Source organism: Malus domestica, chromosome 16 (assembly GCF_042453785.1).
Source record: "Malus domestica chromosome 16, GDT2T_hap1".
NCBI lineage: Eukaryota > Viridiplantae > Streptophyta > Magnoliopsida > Rosales > Rosaceae > Malus > Malus domestica.
In genome coordinates, this window is record NC_091676.1 from 33153985 (window position 1) to 33172910 (window position 18926).

An 18926-nucleotide genomic window follows, 5' to 3' on the forward strand; every position below is an offset into this window, starting at 1 on the left:
GCTAAGTGACACCAAGAGATTTATGTCTAAATGTTTTGAGATGAAGGATATGGGAGAGGCAACCTTTGTTCTTGGTATTCAGATCACAATAGATCAAAGTAGAGGACTACTTGGTTTATCACATAAAGTAGACATTGAAAAGGTCCTCAAACGGTTCAACATGGAATACTCGAATGGCTATGATGTTTCCATGACAAAGGGAGAAAAGCTCAGTAAGGATCAGTGCCCTAAGACTGATTTTGAGAAGAAAGAAATGGCTAGTAAGCCTTATGCTTCTCTTTGGGAGTCTCATGTATGCACAGGTATGTAATAGACCTAATATTGCATATGCTATTTTCATATTGGGAAGGTTTCAGTCTAATCATCGCAATGCACACTGGATAGCTGCCAAGAAAGTTTTGAGATACTTGCAAATAATAAAAGAATATCAGCTAGTATACAAGAGGGATTAAAAACTCAGACTAGTAGGCTATAGTGACTTAGACTTTACAGGCTACCGTGATTCACTTAAGTTAACTTCAGGTTATATATTCTCACATTGGCAAATGGGCCCGTGTCATGGAAGAGTGTGAAACAAGATAGTTTTGCCACTTCCACTATGCAAGTTGAGTTTGTAGCTTGTTTTGAAGCTACATCACATGCTATATGGCTGAGAAATTTCATCAGCAGTCTCGAGAGCATGAATTCAATTGCGAAGCCTATTCAAATTTGGTGTGATAATAAAGTTGCTGTCTTTTATTCTAAGAATAATAAAAGGTCTCCTAGAACTAAGCACTTGAACACCAAATATGCATTGACAAGAAAGAAAGTGAAGTCTAGAGAGATCAAGGTTGATTACATTGACACTCATGCAATGCTTGCTCATCCACTCACTAAGGTATTACCAAATGCAGTTTTTCACAAGCATGCAGTCAGTATGGGAGTGACTGCAACCCTAGATTTGTTGAAATAGTGAGAGTAGTGATAGTATATAGCATAGTTATGCATATTGGTTATTATCGTGATAGTAAGTAGTAATTTTGGTTTTGTGTTTAGCCAGCCTCTGCACTTGGTTGAATTGAATGTTTAATAAAGGGATGCTACTTCAGTTATTCATACATTGTTTCAATATAATTCTAATTCTTATTTTCTGTTTGAAATAAAGGTTGTTGAAATATCATAAGCAACTGATATGTAATATAGTGAGACAATGTAACAACAAAAGGTTATTAGCTGCAATTAGTAGTGCCGAGAGATTGATTGGCATATGTATTGAAATTTTTCACGAAAAATATATGTGAGCTATTCTCACAGCTTGAAATCTTCATAGGAAGCATTAAGCAGTCATGAATAAGACTAATTAAGTGGATCTGGAAGTGATGTAGTTGATGCTTTCGACTCATGGTTATGTGGCTCACTTTTGTACCAAGTCTGTGATTGATTATTTCATGTAAGTAAGGATCTTGTTCAGTGATTATAAGAGCTCATGAACACTCATGTAAGTTCATAGTCTCCGATAGTTCTAAATGAGTAATCCTTACTTGACAGAAGTATGCAAGAAGCTTATTGGCTTAACTGAAGCCATTGGCCAATAAAGAATCATGCTTACAGATTCATTAAAGTTCTTTCTTGAATTAACTAATTGACCTAGTGGGAGAATGTTGGACGTTAGACTCTAATCCAACGGCTAATAGGTCAATATAGTTAATAAGGATTGATGTGGAATGTAAGTTTGATTAGGGTTTAGTTATAAGCTATAACCTGGACTCCAAGTAAATGTATATAAGCCAGTTATAATTGGAGAATAAGGACTCTTGATACTATCCTATTTGGATTGAGATTTGGTAGATTATATCCTTGAACTTTAAGGAATCCTAGCGTATGATTATGGAAATGTATGCTAGGGTTGTAGTAATATAAATACCAAGTGAAGGTCCCTGCATACACCACTGATGCACATACTTGGAGAACTCCCTATAGGTTCGAATAATTCAGTGGTGGTGAGTGTGCAGAAGACCAACCTTTAAATTCTAGGGAGTTCGAGGAAAGCTTGTTGCAATTGCAGTTCTTGCCATGCTAGGAAGATGACCTCTCAAGGTTAGTTCAATGGTGTTTTAATGGTACATAAACATATTAAGTTTAACAAGTTTCTCCGTGTCGTACACAGTGTGCACCGGCATCTAGCAAGGAAGGACAGCGGGCTATGTGATTACTTGGTAGTGGCCGAATGACTTTTGGTGTGGTCATATTCATATATCTTTTTATCATCCATTTTCTTTGGACTTTGTATATTCAAATGGGTTAAATGCACTAATTTATATTGTTTTTATCCTTAGGCATTCAATACCAAAATTATGCAAAAAAAAGAAGTGAAAAATGAGTTTTTTGGGTGTCTAAAGTAATTTCAGTGGAGTAAGAGTAAAGTTCATTAATTATGCTTAGGAGTTTAGTGGGGTTTTAATTGGATTTCAATTGGCCTTCAATACCCTAACTTGTCGTGGGTTTTATATTGAGGAGATTTAGGGAGTCAGACAAAAAATAGAAAGAAAAAAAAATGCACAATTCTACATAGGGGCTGCGGCAAAAAGTGGAAAAAAGGGAAGAGTTTTCTTTTTTTTTTTTTTTTTTTTTGTTCTTTTCTAGGGCTACGATGTGGCATGATCATGAATATTTCATTATTAAGTTTTTTTTTATTTTTTATTATTGAGCATCTTTTGCTATTCGTAATGCGCTTGATTTTTATTTAGATGCTTGATCGCTATCTAAGTTTTAGATTAAATTGATTTGATGCAAGTTGGAGTAGATGTCATACTTAACTTGGGTTTATCTTCTTGCAATTGATGCCATAAACAGCTATTTGTAGATGCCATGAAATTAGGGTTTGTGTGATTTTCCAACAAATGTATTAATTTATGTTGAATTTAAAGAGGAATAAAGGTGTCAAATATGTGGATGTAGAAAGCAAAGTGGCACACTAGGACGCATAAAGATGGGACTCTACACCTATACTTAATGGACTAGGATTCTCTTCCCTCATCTCACATTCTCTATTTTGTCTCTCTTTCTATATAAAATTGATATAAGATGTTAATGTAGTTTAACCGTGACTCTTCAAATAAGAGTGAAGGAAAATGAAGGGGAGAAAAGAGAGAAGAGAATTCTACTCCATAGTAAAGACATTTTCAACCTGACACCCCATCATTTTTTATGAGAAAAATCAACAATATGCTAGGGCCTGACAACCTATGGCTTTTTACAAAAAGCAAGCAACTTGATGCTAGTTGTCCAAACTTAATTGGAGAGAAACTAAGAAACAAAACTAAATAAAAAAAAAATATGAGAGTGGTCTTCGTCTCTTCCTCTTTGCCAAATAGAGAACCAAAAACTCAGAAAGGCAAGAACGTAGTTGATCTGCATTCTTGAAAACAGAACAAAACTAAAATTCATGGACCACCTAAGCCACTCAGTCGCCCGCCTAGGCTGCCCAGGCCATCTCGATAGTCGCCTAATCCCTGTCTCGATCTTGCTCCCGATTATGAATTGGAAGAATGAATGTATATGCATGCTTCCAAGAATAAGAGAATTAGAGCATGCTTGGATATGCTTTTAAAATAATTGAAAGCGTTTTTTGTGAAAATATTTTTAGAAACAATCCTTAGTAAAAATGTTAGTAAATCCTAAAAAAGCACATAACTGGTGCTTCTTGTAGAAAGCATTTAAAGTGCTTTTGAAACCCAAAAATATTTTCTTTAAAAGCGCTTTCAGTCATTTTAAAAGCACATCCAAACAAGCCCTTAGTTACCAGAATTCCCTATTCTAATCATCATCACCGTATATATTAATTTTTAGGGTAAATTACATAAAAGTACCTCAACTATGGGTCGAACTACAATCTCATACCTAATGTTTTAAAAATGACAACGTCATACCTCATCTTGCGAATTTGTTACAATGTCATACATCTGTCAATTTATCTGTTAATTTTTTTGTTAAATGCTGACGTGGCCTGAGACAAGGCCCAGCCATGAGGTTCTATGGGTTGCAGACTTGCAATACCACCCAGAGGTAATTGGGTTTGGTTTGGTTTGAATTTTTGGTTTAATTGGATCAGGAAAAAGGGGAGAAAGGGAGAGTTGGAACGGACCAGGAAAAAGGGGAGAAAATGAGAGAATTATAGGGTGGGTCTCACATGTTTTTAAATAAAAATATTAAAATAATTTATCTTTAATTTATTAATATTTAATTTATATTTTTATCCACTTGGTTGGGGAGTGAGTCATTTCTCATACCACTTCAGCATTTAATAGAAAAAAAATGTTAAATTGGATTAATTGTTTCCGTGGTGAGATAGCAATTGGAAGATAACCCTGTGGTGAAAAAATTCAGATTTAAACCCTCGTAGTGAACTCCGTTAGGATTTAAGCCTAAAATTAACATCTTTCTCATCTATCTGTTAACCCATTCAACCTTCATAGCCAAAAGGGAACAAAACTCATTCATCCAAGGCTAGGAATTCGTTGCCCTTGGCTCCGTCTACCGCAACCCCTAACTCTACGCCAAGCTCTGCCCTGAAATGGATGATGATAACTCCTCCGCCGATGCGGTGCGTCTCATCTCTTCCTTCCTTGCTTCCTGATTTACAGTTTGAGATCTTATTCAAAATACATGAATTCAAATTTCAATGAATCTGCCCTTTTGTTTGCTTTGTTTATTGTTCAACATAATTCAATGAGGAAATTCAAATCATCGATCACATTGGATATAGGATTTCTAGGCTTTCCAAATTGCTTAGTCATAAGTACTTAATCAGCCACGCTGTTCATTATATTTAACCCAAGGATTTGAAATCTTGTGTAAATGGACTGGATTTGAATAGTCAATCCTTTAAGTTGCCATAGATAATCAAGTTAGTGGCTGTAATCCTCCGGTGAACTATTTGTATCGTTATAAGTTGGACATTCTCGTTTTGTATCATTGTGTTGAACGAATTCATAGCCTTGGATGAATGAGTTGTTTTCTCTTTTGGTTATGAAGGTTGAATGTAGACTTGGTATTCGTGTCGTGTTTTCCATGTTCATATCGCTTTCGTATCATATCAAATATCTTAACGGGTCGTTTCGTGTAACACCCGTTAAAATAAACGAGTAAAATGACCCGATCCAAAATTGACCCAATAATATTAATAGGTAATATAACCCGACCCGTTATCTGTTAAGGAAAATATATTTTAAACTAATAAATAATCAAATGAAAAACATAATACTAAATAAATATATACATACCATATTGTCACATCCAAAACATAAAAAACGTGTTTTTTCTTTTTAAGTATATATTTACATACCCAAAATAAGAGCATGATAAAAAAATAAAAAATAAAAACATTAAAACATTACAAAATATCAAATGTTCAAAAGATTTGCAAAATTAAGGACATTAGAACATTAGAACATTGGAACCTTGCACATTTTCTTTTATAGTTTTTTAATTAATGTAGAAGTGTAAAAAAATATAGAAAAAATATAGAAACACTAGTAATGACAAGCTTTACAACTTTCGTGAAGAGCTTAACTTCGAAATTTGCCACTATAAAATCATATAAATCATAGATCAAAATTTAACCGTTGATTGTTGTTTACATTTATGCTTCATTTTTCTCATCAAATTTTTTTTTTCGAATTCTTTTTTTTTTTTGAAAACATGATCTATTAGATACGAGGGTTTAAATTTGAATTTTTTCACCACGGGAGCTATCTTCCAATTACCTTCTCACCACGGGGACCATTAATCCAATTTAGCCAACATAAAAATTAACAGACAAACTGACGGATGTATGACATTATAACAAATTCATAAGATAAGGTATGACATTGTCATTTTTAAAATATGAGGTATGAGATTGTAGTTCGACCCATAGTTGAGGTAGTTTTATGTAATTTACCCTAATTTTTATTAGTCTATTTATTTCATCACCATTACAAGTTTTAATGATTTATGACTCGTCCGACCTTGTTTTTTCTTCGTACAATCCTTGTTGATCAAAACATTCCAAGTTTCATATATACGGAAGACTTTATTTCCAACCTTTTCGTTTCACATGGTGAGGTTTAAAGACAATGAAATAAGGAACACTTTGTGTAACATCCCAAATTACCTAGGGGAGTGGATCCTGTAAACTTTATATGTATATTCCCATCTCTACCTAACACAATGTCTTTTGGGAGCTCACTAGCTTTGGGTTCCATCGGAACTCCGAAGTTAAGCGAGTCCGGGCAAGAGCATTCCTAGGATGGGTGACCCATTAGGAAGTTCTCGTGTGAGTTCCAAAAAAAAACCATGAGGCCGTGGTCGGGGCCCAAAGTAGACAATATCGTGCTACAGTGGAGTTGAGCCCACGATGTGGTGGGGCCCTGAGCCGGGATGTGATAATTTGGTATTAGAGTCAATCCTTGGGCGGAACTGTGCCGACAAGGACGTCGGGCCCCTAAAGGGGTGGATTGTAACATCCCACATCGCCCATGGGAGTGGATCCTGTAAGCTTTATATGTATATTCTCATCTCTACCTAGCACAAGGCCTTTTGGGAGCTCACTGGCTTCGGGTTCCATCGGAACTCCGAAGTTAAGCTAGTATGGGTAAGAGCATTCCCAGGATGGGTGATCCACTGCGAAGTTCTCGTGTGAGTTCCCAGAAACAAAACCTTGAGGGTGTGATCGGGGCCTAAAGCGGACAATATCGTGCTACGGTGGAGTCGAGCCCGGGATGTGGTGGGGGCCCGGGCCAGGATGTGACAATTTGGATACAGTCCCTAACTATCAATATTCTTTGACTGAAACCTTGTTAGTTTTAAATTTTTAATCGAGGTCCCTGACATTAATGTAAGTTACCATATTTTTTTAAGTTAAAAATTAAAAATTGTAATTTCTAATATTTATATTAATGAGATTTTAAATAAAACCCATAATTTGTGGGATTAAAAATAATAAAATATAAATTATACTCTCTATTATATTGTGTGTGTATACACACACACGCACAATATATATATGGGTACATTCACCAAAATTAACAAAAAAAGTTATTATACCAAAACATGGGTACATTCTTCAAAACCACAGAAATAAAATATATCAGGCATAATAACATTAGTAAATTTCTTCGATCGAACTTGACATGGATACATTCTCAAATCAATGAAAAAGAATGTACCCATATAAGTTTAAAAATGGATTAAAAAAATTGAATGGATCTTATATTAAAAAATGGTATATTTTACATATAACAAATTGATATATTTAAGAATGAGTACATTGAAGATTAAAAACAAATTGAAAAATTATACGAATGGGTACATTTAAGATTAAAAAAATTAAGAATCTTTCTACAAAAAATTAAAAAAATTATACGAATGGGCTTGATCTTGAATTGGTGGATGGTTGATCCAAGGGCCATCGGGGCTTGATCTTGGAAGAATGATGAACGAGGAACAAAGAACACTTTCTTCAAGGGCCGTCGGGGCTTGATCTTGAAGGAGGATTTGATGAAGAACGAAAAGGGCTTTCTTGATCCTTCGGGATTTGCTTGAGAGCTTCGGAGTTTCAGAGCTTCAGAGTTTCAAGGTGTAATATGAATTCCCCCTCCCAAATGAATGAATTAGCCTTCTATTTATAGAAATTTCCAAGACCTAATTTTGAATATAATATTCCAAATGAAATAAGTCGTTTCTGCCAGGTGTTGACACGTGTCCTGTTTGATGACTTTTCCAACTTATTTCGATTTTTTGTTTAGACACACGCTACGTGTAAAATTTATGTAATATATGAGCGTTGACACTTTGATTTATCGGTCTACATTTATTTACTGAAATTTCGATGTCTACACAAATATTGAAAATGGCAGTTCATGAGTTCTTAAAATGTAGGTTAAGTTTATATCACATCAGTACTTAACATCTAATTAGACGGTTGAATTGACAAAGAGCTTAAATTGGTACAATTCAGAAAATTGAAGTCTCAAGCCTTGTGGTGTAATATGCAATTAACCGAAACCATTTTTTTTATTCAAAGTGGTAACCTTTTTTTGTTTTAGGGGCAATTTTGTCTAATTTCCTTTGAGCCTTTTTGCGAAACTACAAGTGAATCTTAATAATATGGACCTTGCACCTTATTTCATCACATAAAACTCAATAAGAATCTGATACCCTCCATAAATAACAGCTTAAAAGAGAAACTTGCCCTGAAAAAGCAATTTTGATTTCCTCAAAAGAAACTTAATAAGTAAATTAAGGAAAAATGGGAACGACGTCGCGTGGTTGGTTTATTTTGGTCGCTACGTCTCTGAAATGTCAATCTTGTCGGTTCCGTTCCCAGACTGAGTCCAACCGGATCTACTCCAGGCTGAGGTTCCAGCCGCAGGTTCCGTTCCCTAACTTATTCACCTCTCTATTTCCATTTTCTCTGATTCTTCTGCTGCTAATCTAATTGATGAACGATTACAATTTGAATTTTCAATTTATTTATTTATTTAGATTATTAAATTGTGGAACTGTTGTATTGTTAAACTGGTGGATTGGATGTGGATTGCATGTGTAAGTTTGTAATTTTCTCATCTCATCCTATCATCAACCCTCTCCCAGTAATTCTGCAGTATATAAACGTTTGTGTTTATTTTCGGTGAAAGGACTTGTAGAATCAATGCCCTTTTTCCTACTGAACAAAGAAAACAAATTGGATTAGTTTGCATATATGTAGTAAATTTACATGGATGCATTGTATCATTGTGTGTGTTCGTTTTGAGTTCCCTTGTGTATTGTTCTTGTATATAGTATATGCGAAAAACGAGATTGAAATACTGCGCAAAGGTCTCAGGTGTTACAAATTAACGTTATACTAACAAAGTTTTTCTTTTTGTAACATTTGACATTTTTGTTTGGAAGTACTTTCAAAATGACTGAAAGCGCTTTTGATGAAAGCGCTAGTTACTTAAGGAGCCTTTTCAGGATTCACTTACGTTTTTACTAGTTTTAACATGATTTTAAGTTTATAGAGTGACAAGTGAGTTGAGTTCCAATTTGGCCCATGCAGCTTGATTGTTTATCATTCAATTCTCTATCCCTTCGATGTGCCCAAAAGTTACTTACTGGATTCAGAGTGTGATGATAATTGATCATTTAATTGTTTTCCGAGTTTATTTAATTTCTAACTACCAAAATGCTTGATCAATATGAGTTTGAAGTTGGCGTGTTACCATTCACTAGGAAAAGTAAAAACAGTGAGCAGGCTATCAAATTTCATTTAAAGAGAAGAATGGGAGATGTTCACAGGTTCAATTTGATTGGCTTAACGCTTTAGCGAGTGAAGGTCTTTAGTTTGTTAAGTTTTCGTTCTGTTTACTTTTTTGAATTATGTGGTGAGTGTCTAGCTATTGACCATGGTTTCTGTTAACAGATTATGGTGCTTACTTTTCAGATTTCTTTGTTCTTTACATCTACAGGCTGGATATTATTGATACATACCTTCCTATTTTACCTTTCAGCGATGCTTCCTAAGCAAAGCCTTCACGTTTGACCTTCAGAAGAACCACAAGGACTACTAGCAAGCTCTAAGATCCAAAAATGGAGTTTTTGGATGAGGACGCAAGGCCAAGGTTCCTTTTCCAATCCAAAGCAGTAGCTTCTTCTGCTGCAAACCCACAACCCTATTACAAGAATCTCAGCAAACCATTCTTTTTTTTAACCGTCTTGATCTCATTTCTGTTACTGGGTCTTGCCTTCTTCTTCCTCCAAAATGAACCCTACCAATCTCTCCTCATTTGGGCCGCTCTCTCCCTCCTCATCAGCCAATTCGCTCCTGCACCCGTCACTGGTGGTGACATCCGGGTTGGTCACGGCCCAGTCATGGACTTTCCAGAAATTGCAACCCATGTAGAGGACGAATCGAAGAAGAGGGTGTCTCAAAATAGATCAAAACTGCGTTGGTTTGATGAATTGGGGACAGATTTGATGCCAGTGGCCAAAACTGTTAGTGGGTGTTTGAGAGAAGAGAAAAAGAGTGAGGCTTCCGAAGGTAATGGTAATGGATCAGTGGTTTTTGGTGAAGAGATGGAGTGGGTTGAGGAGGATGCTGAGTTTTTAAAGAAACTACTGTTGAAGCACCCCGTGGGGAAGCTGAGACGGTGGGAGGTTATCGCCGAGTCGTTTCAAGGAAGGCATAAGGTGGAGAGTGTGATCAAGAAGGCTAAAGAATTGGGAGAGAAGAAAGTGAGTGATTCAGATTCATATGCAGAGTTTTTGAAGAAGCGTAAGCCCAATGACAAGAAATTTGAAAGTGGGAATCTAGAGATGGGTGATGAGTTGATGGCGGAAAATGGTGAAGTGAAGAAAGAGAGTTGGGCTTCTACTGAAGACATTGCATTGCTCAATGCCCTGAAGGCATTTCCAAAGGAAGTGTCAATGAGGTGGGAGAAGATTGCAGCTGCTGTGCCCGGGAAGTCGAAGGCTGCTTGTATGAAGAGAGTTGCTGAGTTGAGGAAGGGTTTTCGGAGCGCCAAGGCTGCTAGCGAAGAGTAGATGAAGATTGACTGATCAATTTTGAACCGCATATGCATTTTGCATTGAGGAGATAATTTTGATGATTAATGTTTGTTTCTTTGATTTTATAAATTAAAATTGAGAATTGTTGCGTATGGTTGATTCGTAGGCAATTTCATATCAATAGTTCCATTGGAGTTTGGTGATTGGCAGCCATTACAATCATGAATGCTGTAACTCATACTCCCATCTGGTTTCATCCAATATCATTTGTATAAACCCCATGGGATGACATACATTTTACAAATAAAATATCTCGATGGTATATTTGCAGAATAAAATCTAAAAGATACGTATTAGGCAAGGGGATCCCCTCTCGCCTTACATTTTCATCATTTGTATGGAACCTTTAATTAGGCATCTTAATATGATGGTTAATAGTACTAAATCCCATGTTGGTATCTTATTGTCTCCCCAGGGCCTTAGAATCTCTAATTTAGTTTTTGTTGACAATTGTTTGCATTTTGCTAAGGCTACCCCATGGGAGCAAGAAATATTCTCTCTATTCTGGACCCTTTTGCTAAGGCAGTTGGGCAAAATATTAATTTCCATAAGTCATCCCTTTATTTTTCAAAAAATATCAACTCGCAAATCAAAAATAATATTGTTAATATTTTACAAATCCAACACAAAACTACTATTGCTAGGTACCTTGGTATTTATAACATTTGTATTTGGGAAAGATCAAGTTAATGGGAATGAGCTGCTAAAAGGGGTTAAGCAAAAGCTAGCAGGTTGGAAGGAAAACACCCTAAGGCAAGTAGACTTACTCTTATTAACTTAAATCTTATAGGTATGTCTAACCATGTTATGTCTTGTTTTAAATGCCCGGATAAAATTTTGAATAGGCTAAATAAGGAGTGCAAGGATTTCTTATGGGGTAAGGATAGGAAGATTTTTCCTATTGCTTGGGACAGGGTGTGTACAACACACTCCCAAGAAATTCAGTGGACTTGGAGTTAGGCTTTTGGATCAGTTTAATAATGCTTATCTAGCTAAGTTGGGTTGGAAGGTTCTAACATATGAGAATAATTTGTGGGTGAGGTTGGTCAAGATAAGTACCTTCGAGATGAGGATTTTTTGGGTAATAAAGTTAGACAAAATTATTCTCTGGCTTGGAAGAGCATTTTAAAGAGCAGGATGTCATTTTTAAGGGAATTATGTGGAGAGTGGGTAATGGCCAGGACACATTATATCTTCCTTCACTTACCTGATATTGATTCTCAAAATATTGATTGGAACTTGAGAGTGAGTGATTTCATTGTTAATAATTGTTGGGACAGGGAGAAACCAGACCAAGTAGTCTGTAATGATGTGATAAAAAAAATGTAATATTCCAATTCCTTTTCTTGACACCAAAGATAAGATGGGGTCCTACCACTTACATTATATTTTCCATTAAATCGGCAATTAGGGTCCTAAATGGCTCTATGGTGCAGTCAATTAGGCATAAGGTGATCAATAAAATGTGGAAGCTCAATATCCCTTCCAAAGTTAAAATGTTTGCTTGGTTGTTTATTAGAGAAAGGCTACAAATGAGGAAAAGACTACGTCGTTTTTTGTCTAAATGATAGTCTGTGTCCTTTTTGCAATATGGATAAGGAGAACCAAATGCATTTATTTGTTAAGTGTAGTGTTTCTCATCTCATTTGGAACTTGGTTTCTAATGCTTCTAATGTTGTTAATACTAATAATTTTGCTTCTGTTGTTGAGTGGATGGATTCTCTAAATCATGTGGACAAGGAAGGTTTGAGTGAGCTCAATTTGTTTTTAGTGTTATGTTGGCAAATTTGGAATGATAGAAATAATAAGGTTTTCATAGGACTTATGCCTACTCCATGGAGATCTAAATTCTTGGCAATGTCTTCGGTAGAAAAATATTTTAATTACAACATGAGAATGGAAAAGTTATTGCTACAGAGAACGCGGTCAAAGACAGATGGAGAGGTTATTTTCATAATCTTTTCAATGAAGGACATGAAATGAGTACTCCTTTGGGGGAGTTGAGTAACTCAGAAGAGTGTAGAAACTACTCTTTTTACTACCGAATTAGGAAGGAAGAAGTGGTTGTAACTTTGAAAAAGATGAAGCATAGAAAAGTAGTGGGCCCAAATGATCTACTGATCTACGTGTGGAGAGTCTTGGGAGAGACGGGTATAGCATGGCTCACAAACCTTTTCAATAGGATTTTGAAAAAGAAGAAGATGCCAAATGAGTGGCGAAAGAGCACTTTGGTGCAAGGGCAATGTACAAAATTGCATGAATTATAGGGGTATTAAATTAATGAGTCATACAATGAAGCTCTAGGAGAGAGTAATTGAGCATAGACTGAGGCATAAGACACATGTCTCAGACAACCAATTCAGTTCATGACAGGGTGCTCAACCATGGAGGCAATCTATCTCTTACGAATATCGATGGAAAGATATATAGATATGAAAAAGTATTTGCACATGGTCTTTATAGATTGGAAAAAAGTCATATGATAAGGTCCCAAGAGACATTCTTTGGAGGATTTTAGAGAAGAAAGGCGTACGAGTAGCATATATCCAAGTTATAAAGGATATGTATGATGGAGTAAGGACTGCCGTAAGAACTCATGAAGGACAACTTCCCCATAATTGTAGGGTTACATCAAGGCTCATTTTAAAGTCCTTACCTTTTTGCATTGGTAATGGATGAATTAGCAGGACATATTCAAGATCGATATTCCTTGGTGCATGTTTTTTGTAGACGATATAGTGTTGATAGATGAAACTTAGGAAGGAGTAAATGCGAGCTTAACCTTTGGAGATAAGTGTTGGAATCTAAAGGTTTTCGCCTAAGTCGGTCAAAGACAGAGTATATGGAGTGCAAGTTCAGTGCAAACGACAGCTCAAATGAGTTAGGGGTGAGGATTGGACATCAAGAAGGACCAAAGAGCAACCGCTTTCGCTACCTAGGATCTATCTTGCAAAAGAACGGAGAGTTGGATGGAGACCTTAACCATAGAATACAAGCTGGATGGATGAAGTGGAAGAGTGCATACGGCGTGTTTGTGTACTCGTCGTATGCCACTATAGTTCAAGGGAAAATTTTATAAGACGGCAATAAGGCTAATAATGTTTTATAGCACGGAGCAGTGAAACATCAATACGTACAAAAAATGGGTGCAGCGGAGATGAGAATACTTCGTTGGATGTGTGGGCACACGAGAAAGGATAAGATTAGGAATGAGGATATCCAAGGTAAAGTAGGAGTAGCCGAAATTGAAGGAAATATGAGAGAAAATAGGTTACGATGGTTTAGACATGTGAAGCGAAGGCTTACTGACGCTCCGGTTAGAAGATGTGATTATGGGACAGATGTTCAGGGCCGAAGGGGTAGAGGTAGACCTAGGAAGACTTTGGAAAAGACTCTATGAAAAGACTTAGAGTACTTGGATCTAACGAAAGATGTGGCACAGAATCGAGCGCAATGATGTTCTAAGATTCATACAGCTGACCCTACTTAGTAGGGATAGGCTTTGTTGTTGTTGTTGAAGTGTACTAAGAAGAGTTTGTATAATGAATCGACAATTATTAACTGCTTTTTCTCTTTAATATATGGTTCTTTTTAGTAGGGAACCATATACTAAGAACCATATACTAAGACGGCGGCTGGCTTTGCCATCAGGGACATAATGAAATTCTTATTGTTGGTGGGGCTTTAAATCTTGATAGAGCCACTCTTTCCAAAGTCGAAGCTAAAGGTCTAAGAGAAGGTTTAATATTTGCCCTTAGAAATGGTGTGTTGAAGATCATGGTGGGAGGCGATTCCAAGCTGGTCATCTAGACTGTGTAGGGAGTGTGCTCGATATCGTGGAATCTGGAGCATACTATTAAAGATATTAAATGGATGATGACCAAATTTAGCATTCTCTTAGAACCAAAACTTTAGAGAGGCAAACTTTGTTGTTGATGCCTTTGCTCGTCAATGTCTTCTAATAACTAGTTGTCATTTGTGGGAGCATCATGTTCCTCCTTTTGCTTTAGATGCTCTTCGCTTTGATTTTGTTGGGAACGGTTGTATCAGAGATTTTTCTCTTTAATATATGGTTCTTTTGGCTAAAAAAAGAAGTTAAACCAAATGAAATCACATGGTGGTTGTTAATTATCATTTATAATAAAACTCTTGCTCTTAATCGTCAACCCAGCTTAATTACTTGCTTTTTTTTCTTTCTTAATTAATTATGTCGCCTTCATCATTACGTATATGATATCTATTCGTATTCAGTGACAACGACTACGATTGTGATGAGACTTGGGTTGTTCCCCAGAATATCATACCACATGAATGGAAAGTTGGACAAACATGTGATTCTGGAGTTTAACTAGTTATACTAATCCTATCAATTATCACTAGTTTCACATGCTATAGAAAATATAATGAGAAACATGTTCGAGCAATATTAGAAAATATTAAAATAATAACAAGAATTACAATAATAATAATTATAAAGAAATTCACAACATCAATTATGTATTAATATAAACAACTAGAGAGAAAGTTAGAAAAATTGACAAACTTGGAGATTGAGGCTTACATAAACGCAATATCCTAAAGACAGAATTTCGCCTCTACTTTTGTGCTTGTAGTTCGGTAGGCGTCAGTCTCATAAGATTTAACAATCTATAATCCGAAGTCTAAACACTTCAATCTTCGGACTCTGGCGAACTTCATATATTCTGTACTCTCAAAACACCTCCATCATATATGACTACAGTCATGTATCATTCTGGGCCTCTTGAAATTGATGAATTAATCTCATCGAAAAAATATGAGAAATAATTCTTATCACTGTATGATAATACATTTACACACCAGCCCATGAATACATGTACATTTAAGAATAGTAATGACTGGTTGGAAAGGTCATACCCTTTCATTGTCAAAAGCAACGCTTCAAACGACATGCCTTTTCCTTTGAATCTCACATTGCAGATTCCAATTTTCCACATTATAAAACCATCCATTTGTCAAATAATTGCATCCTTTTGCAACTCAATTGCCACACGGCTCTGAATGACCCAATATTAACCTCCACATGGTTCTATAAGATCCAAGATCCTTGATTCAAATGGATGTCAAACCGTTATTCTCCTTTTCTGGAATCTCCGATTAATTAATTGTGACGGGGTTCTACATATACCACATATATTTTATAGAACACCTAATGAACCAATCCCAAGACCATATTAATGCAACAACCAAATCAAGGCATGCATCTAAATGTTCATCTCTATCAAGACACGAGTTTAAATGCCATAACAATTAATGTAAAAAATAAATAAATGTTGTAGGCATAATTTACTGGACAATTATGGAGGCCATAGAGAGAGAGAGAGAGAGAAATGTGCGGCAATAGTAGAGAGATTTTTGAGAGATGTGTAATTGTGGGCGTGTTCTATTCCACCCCATTGTGCCTTTATGTATAGTAGTAGGGAAGGTTAATTCCTTACCCTTTTAGGATTACAACTCTTAATAGGTAATCAACTCCTAATAGGAATATAAGAGATATTCCAATATATACTAGGATTTACACAATCACATTCCTAATCTAATAGGACTACAACACTCCCCCTTGAGTGTGTAAATACTCAAGTAAATGGCGCATCAAGTCTTCAGTGATGAAGCAAGTACAATTGATGAAGTCGTTGGCACAATGAGCGAATGCGAGTCTTAAATCAATGGAAGAATGCATAAAAAGGTAAAACTCACAAAACCTCGCTATGGTAAAACCCAAGGTGGGAGAAAAACCCATAGACTAAGGAGAAAAGTGAGAGTTGCATTAAGTCAAAACTATACATCTTTTGGATGCAAGTAGAAGAGCTCTCAAGGGTATGATCAGCCTAGGATGGGTGCTAGGTTAAAACCTAGTTAGGTAGCAAAAATCCAGTGGGAAAAATGCTCATAATCATAGGGAAAAAGAGTACATTAAGATCAAGTGAGTATATTTCTGGATACTCCCCTTGAGTTTGACATAACTTCCAAATGAGAACTACAAGCATTGCATATGAATAGTTAGGCATACCAATTCCTCGAACAAGCTTCTTGAAGGTTGACTTCGGCAGTGACATCGTATAGAGGTCGGCAAGGTTGTCTAGGATATGCTTGCATGACTTCAATCTCCTGATGCTTTGCTGATGTAGATGCAGACACAATATGTCTTGGCGTTGACTTCATTGATGTATCATGGCTTGGTCGGGTTGATACATGCGGCATAATCTTCATGGATCGTCGTTGGGACTTAACGATGGTGATGTGGTAGAAACTAACACACAAATTAAACCCTATAAATTATGCAATCGTAGTACAAGTAAGTAGGGATCGTTCTATTTCGGGGATTAGAATGGATGCTAATCAACACAAATTAAACATATACAATTGAAAACTAAGTTAAACTAACAACAAAACAATGACTGGGGGGGGGATTTTGGACAAATTTAATTAAAAACTCAATGATAGGGAGAATTTAAGGTCCCTTAAATGGTAATGCAATACCATTTATACAACGAGGAGCGTGCCAATGCTCTTAATCAGCTTGGATAGACCTAAAGTCATTGCTAGAGATGTGATTTAGGTGTAAAGTTAGTGTGCGTAGTATGCATTCATCCAGACAACTAACTTTCCCACATTCCTACCTAATCACGTGTTTAGTTGGATCGATCACACGTATTAAGAAACATGATTCAATTAACTCATATTCGAGGACAATATCAATAAGATTATCCATAAGTAAAACATACACCAAACTTGAATCCAAGAACATGGAAAAATGTTGACAAAGTAAATAGTTTACTATAGGGATTCGACCAACAAGGCCATCCAGGTCAAAATTCTGCTCTTCCAACGGTGTTCGGTGGAGCAAAATTAGTCTCACATATTGACTACTAGAATGGTACTTCTTAACAACATTGGTAGGGGCACGAACAGGTGCATAACCAATGATTTGTTCCATTGAGATGGAAGTAGATTCTGTAGGGTTGAAGTTCGGAAATATTATCCCTTATTCTTGAAATTTTAGGTTTTAGGTGCCAAAGATCACGCTTCGCGCATGATGCCACACCTTGGCAGACCCTAATTCTACCATATCTTTGTGGTAGTAATTAGATCCAAGAATTTGGTAAACTTCCGCTTTCTACACTACTGCTTCATGGGCGAGTTAGAAGCATGGAAGGACGAGAAAAGTATTCTCCAGTCAAAATTTGATTGGATTGATAAACTTCAGAATAGTACTCATTCATGGACGTAATCATGATTTGCTTCGGACAATGTCTTTCATAATTAGACAGTCCGTATGAGTGAGCCAAAGAGCCATGGAATCCTCATTCGAGAGGTACTTTCGTTTGTAATGCTTTGGGCATAAGTCTTCGAATGAAGATTATGGCGAAGGCTTATTCAACTCTTCCTTGCCATTGTTGGCTTCAATGGTTTCTTAGCTTCTCGATAGTCAAGTAGAGACTCAAGTCTTGTACCCCACATTAAGTGGTTTCTATTAGAAACGTCCAAATAAGGGAAATCGAACTTGTGATAGTTCGACAACCCATTGAATTTGGAGGGAACAAGATTGTGATTGGTGCTATGGGAATGGATCATCTATAAGCATCAAAGTTAGAACATTCGAGTTCTATGACATGGTTTTCATGAAAAACGTTGGTTTCATGGGTGTATTATTTTATGAAATCTTCGGGTTTCAAAAGCATTAAATTTGAAAATACAGGTTCAATTTAGTTTATGAATGTTTAGTTCATAAAAAAAAGGTTTCTGCAAGAACACAGAATGCAATATGCTGATTTAAGTGTAGTGGATTTGAGGTTCTTCGGGAACTCAAGTGTAATAGCTTCGTTACTACGAAAGTATGTTAACGGTACAAAGAAAAGAAAGAAATTATTGAATCGTTAATATCCAAAAGTGGGCTTCAAGCCAATAATTTTGGATTAATTATCATATTAATGGATTGCTGGTCACTTTTAATTAATTCAATAGATCAGGACCATTCAAGGTTGATCGTAGAAGCAAAATAAAATTTATAAAGGCCCATTAATTATTTAATGCTGGCTGCAGGCCATGGAAATAAATTAGGGCCAAATTGGCTTGGGTAGGCTACAATTGGGAGCCCAATAATATGCAAAGAAAGCTGCATGCCTGCTGCACAGTCACGGGCCGAGAAAAGGATCAGCCCAGTAACAAGCTGGCTAGCAGCCCAGCTGCAGGTAAGTAGGCCGAGGAAAAAAAGAAAAATAAGCCCAGTTGGGCTTTGGGCTGAGTGAACAGAAAGCCCGGAAAACGGGCTGGGCTGTCCTGAGTGAAGGGTCGAGGGCTTGGAGCCCATGCATAGG

At 36.4% G+C, this 18926-nt stretch overlaps 1 protein-coding gene and 1 long non-coding RNA gene across 5 annotated transcripts; both read left to right on the forward strand.

Moving 5' to 3' along the window:
- Positions 1-1937: 1937 nt before the first annotated feature.
- LOC139192867 (uncharacterized) lies at positions 1938-2398 on the forward strand. Of its 2 annotated transcripts, XR_011577358.1 has the most exons (3): positions 1938-2076; positions 2147-2195; positions 2316-2398. It is a non-coding gene; the product is annotated as an uncharacterized lncRNA (long non-coding RNA). The 2 variants fall into 2 exon arrangements; XR_011577359.1 differs by lacking the exon at positions 2316-2398 and having other exon boundaries at positions 2147-2308.
- A 5819-nt stretch (positions 2399-8217) lies between these two features.
- LOC103439097 (transcription factor MAMYB-like) lies at positions 8218-10661 on the forward strand. Of its 3 annotated transcripts, none has more exons than XM_008377647.4 (2): positions 8218-8392; positions 9513-10661. In XM_008377647.4, the coding sequence occupies exon 2, from the start codon at positions 9592-9594 to the stop codon at positions 10543-10545; it is 954 nt and encodes a 317-aa protein (XP_008375869.1). In that variant the 5' UTR covers positions 8218-8392; positions 9513-9591; the 3' UTR covers positions 10546-10661. The 3 variants fall into 3 exon arrangements, with proteins under 3 accessions (XP_008375869.1, XP_008375868.1, XP_070671629.1); XM_008377646.4 differs by having other exon boundaries at positions 8255-8392; positions 9471-10661; XM_070815528.1 differs by lacking the exon at positions 8218-8392 and adding an exon at positions 8410-8565.
- Positions 10662-18926: the final 8265 nt, after the last annotated feature.

Excerpts from the sequence above, each read along its gene's own strand:
- LOC103439097 (XM_008377647.4), top strand. The coding sequence starts at position 9,592 with ATGGAGTTTTTGGATGAGGACGCAAGGCCAAGGTTCCTTTTCCAATCC.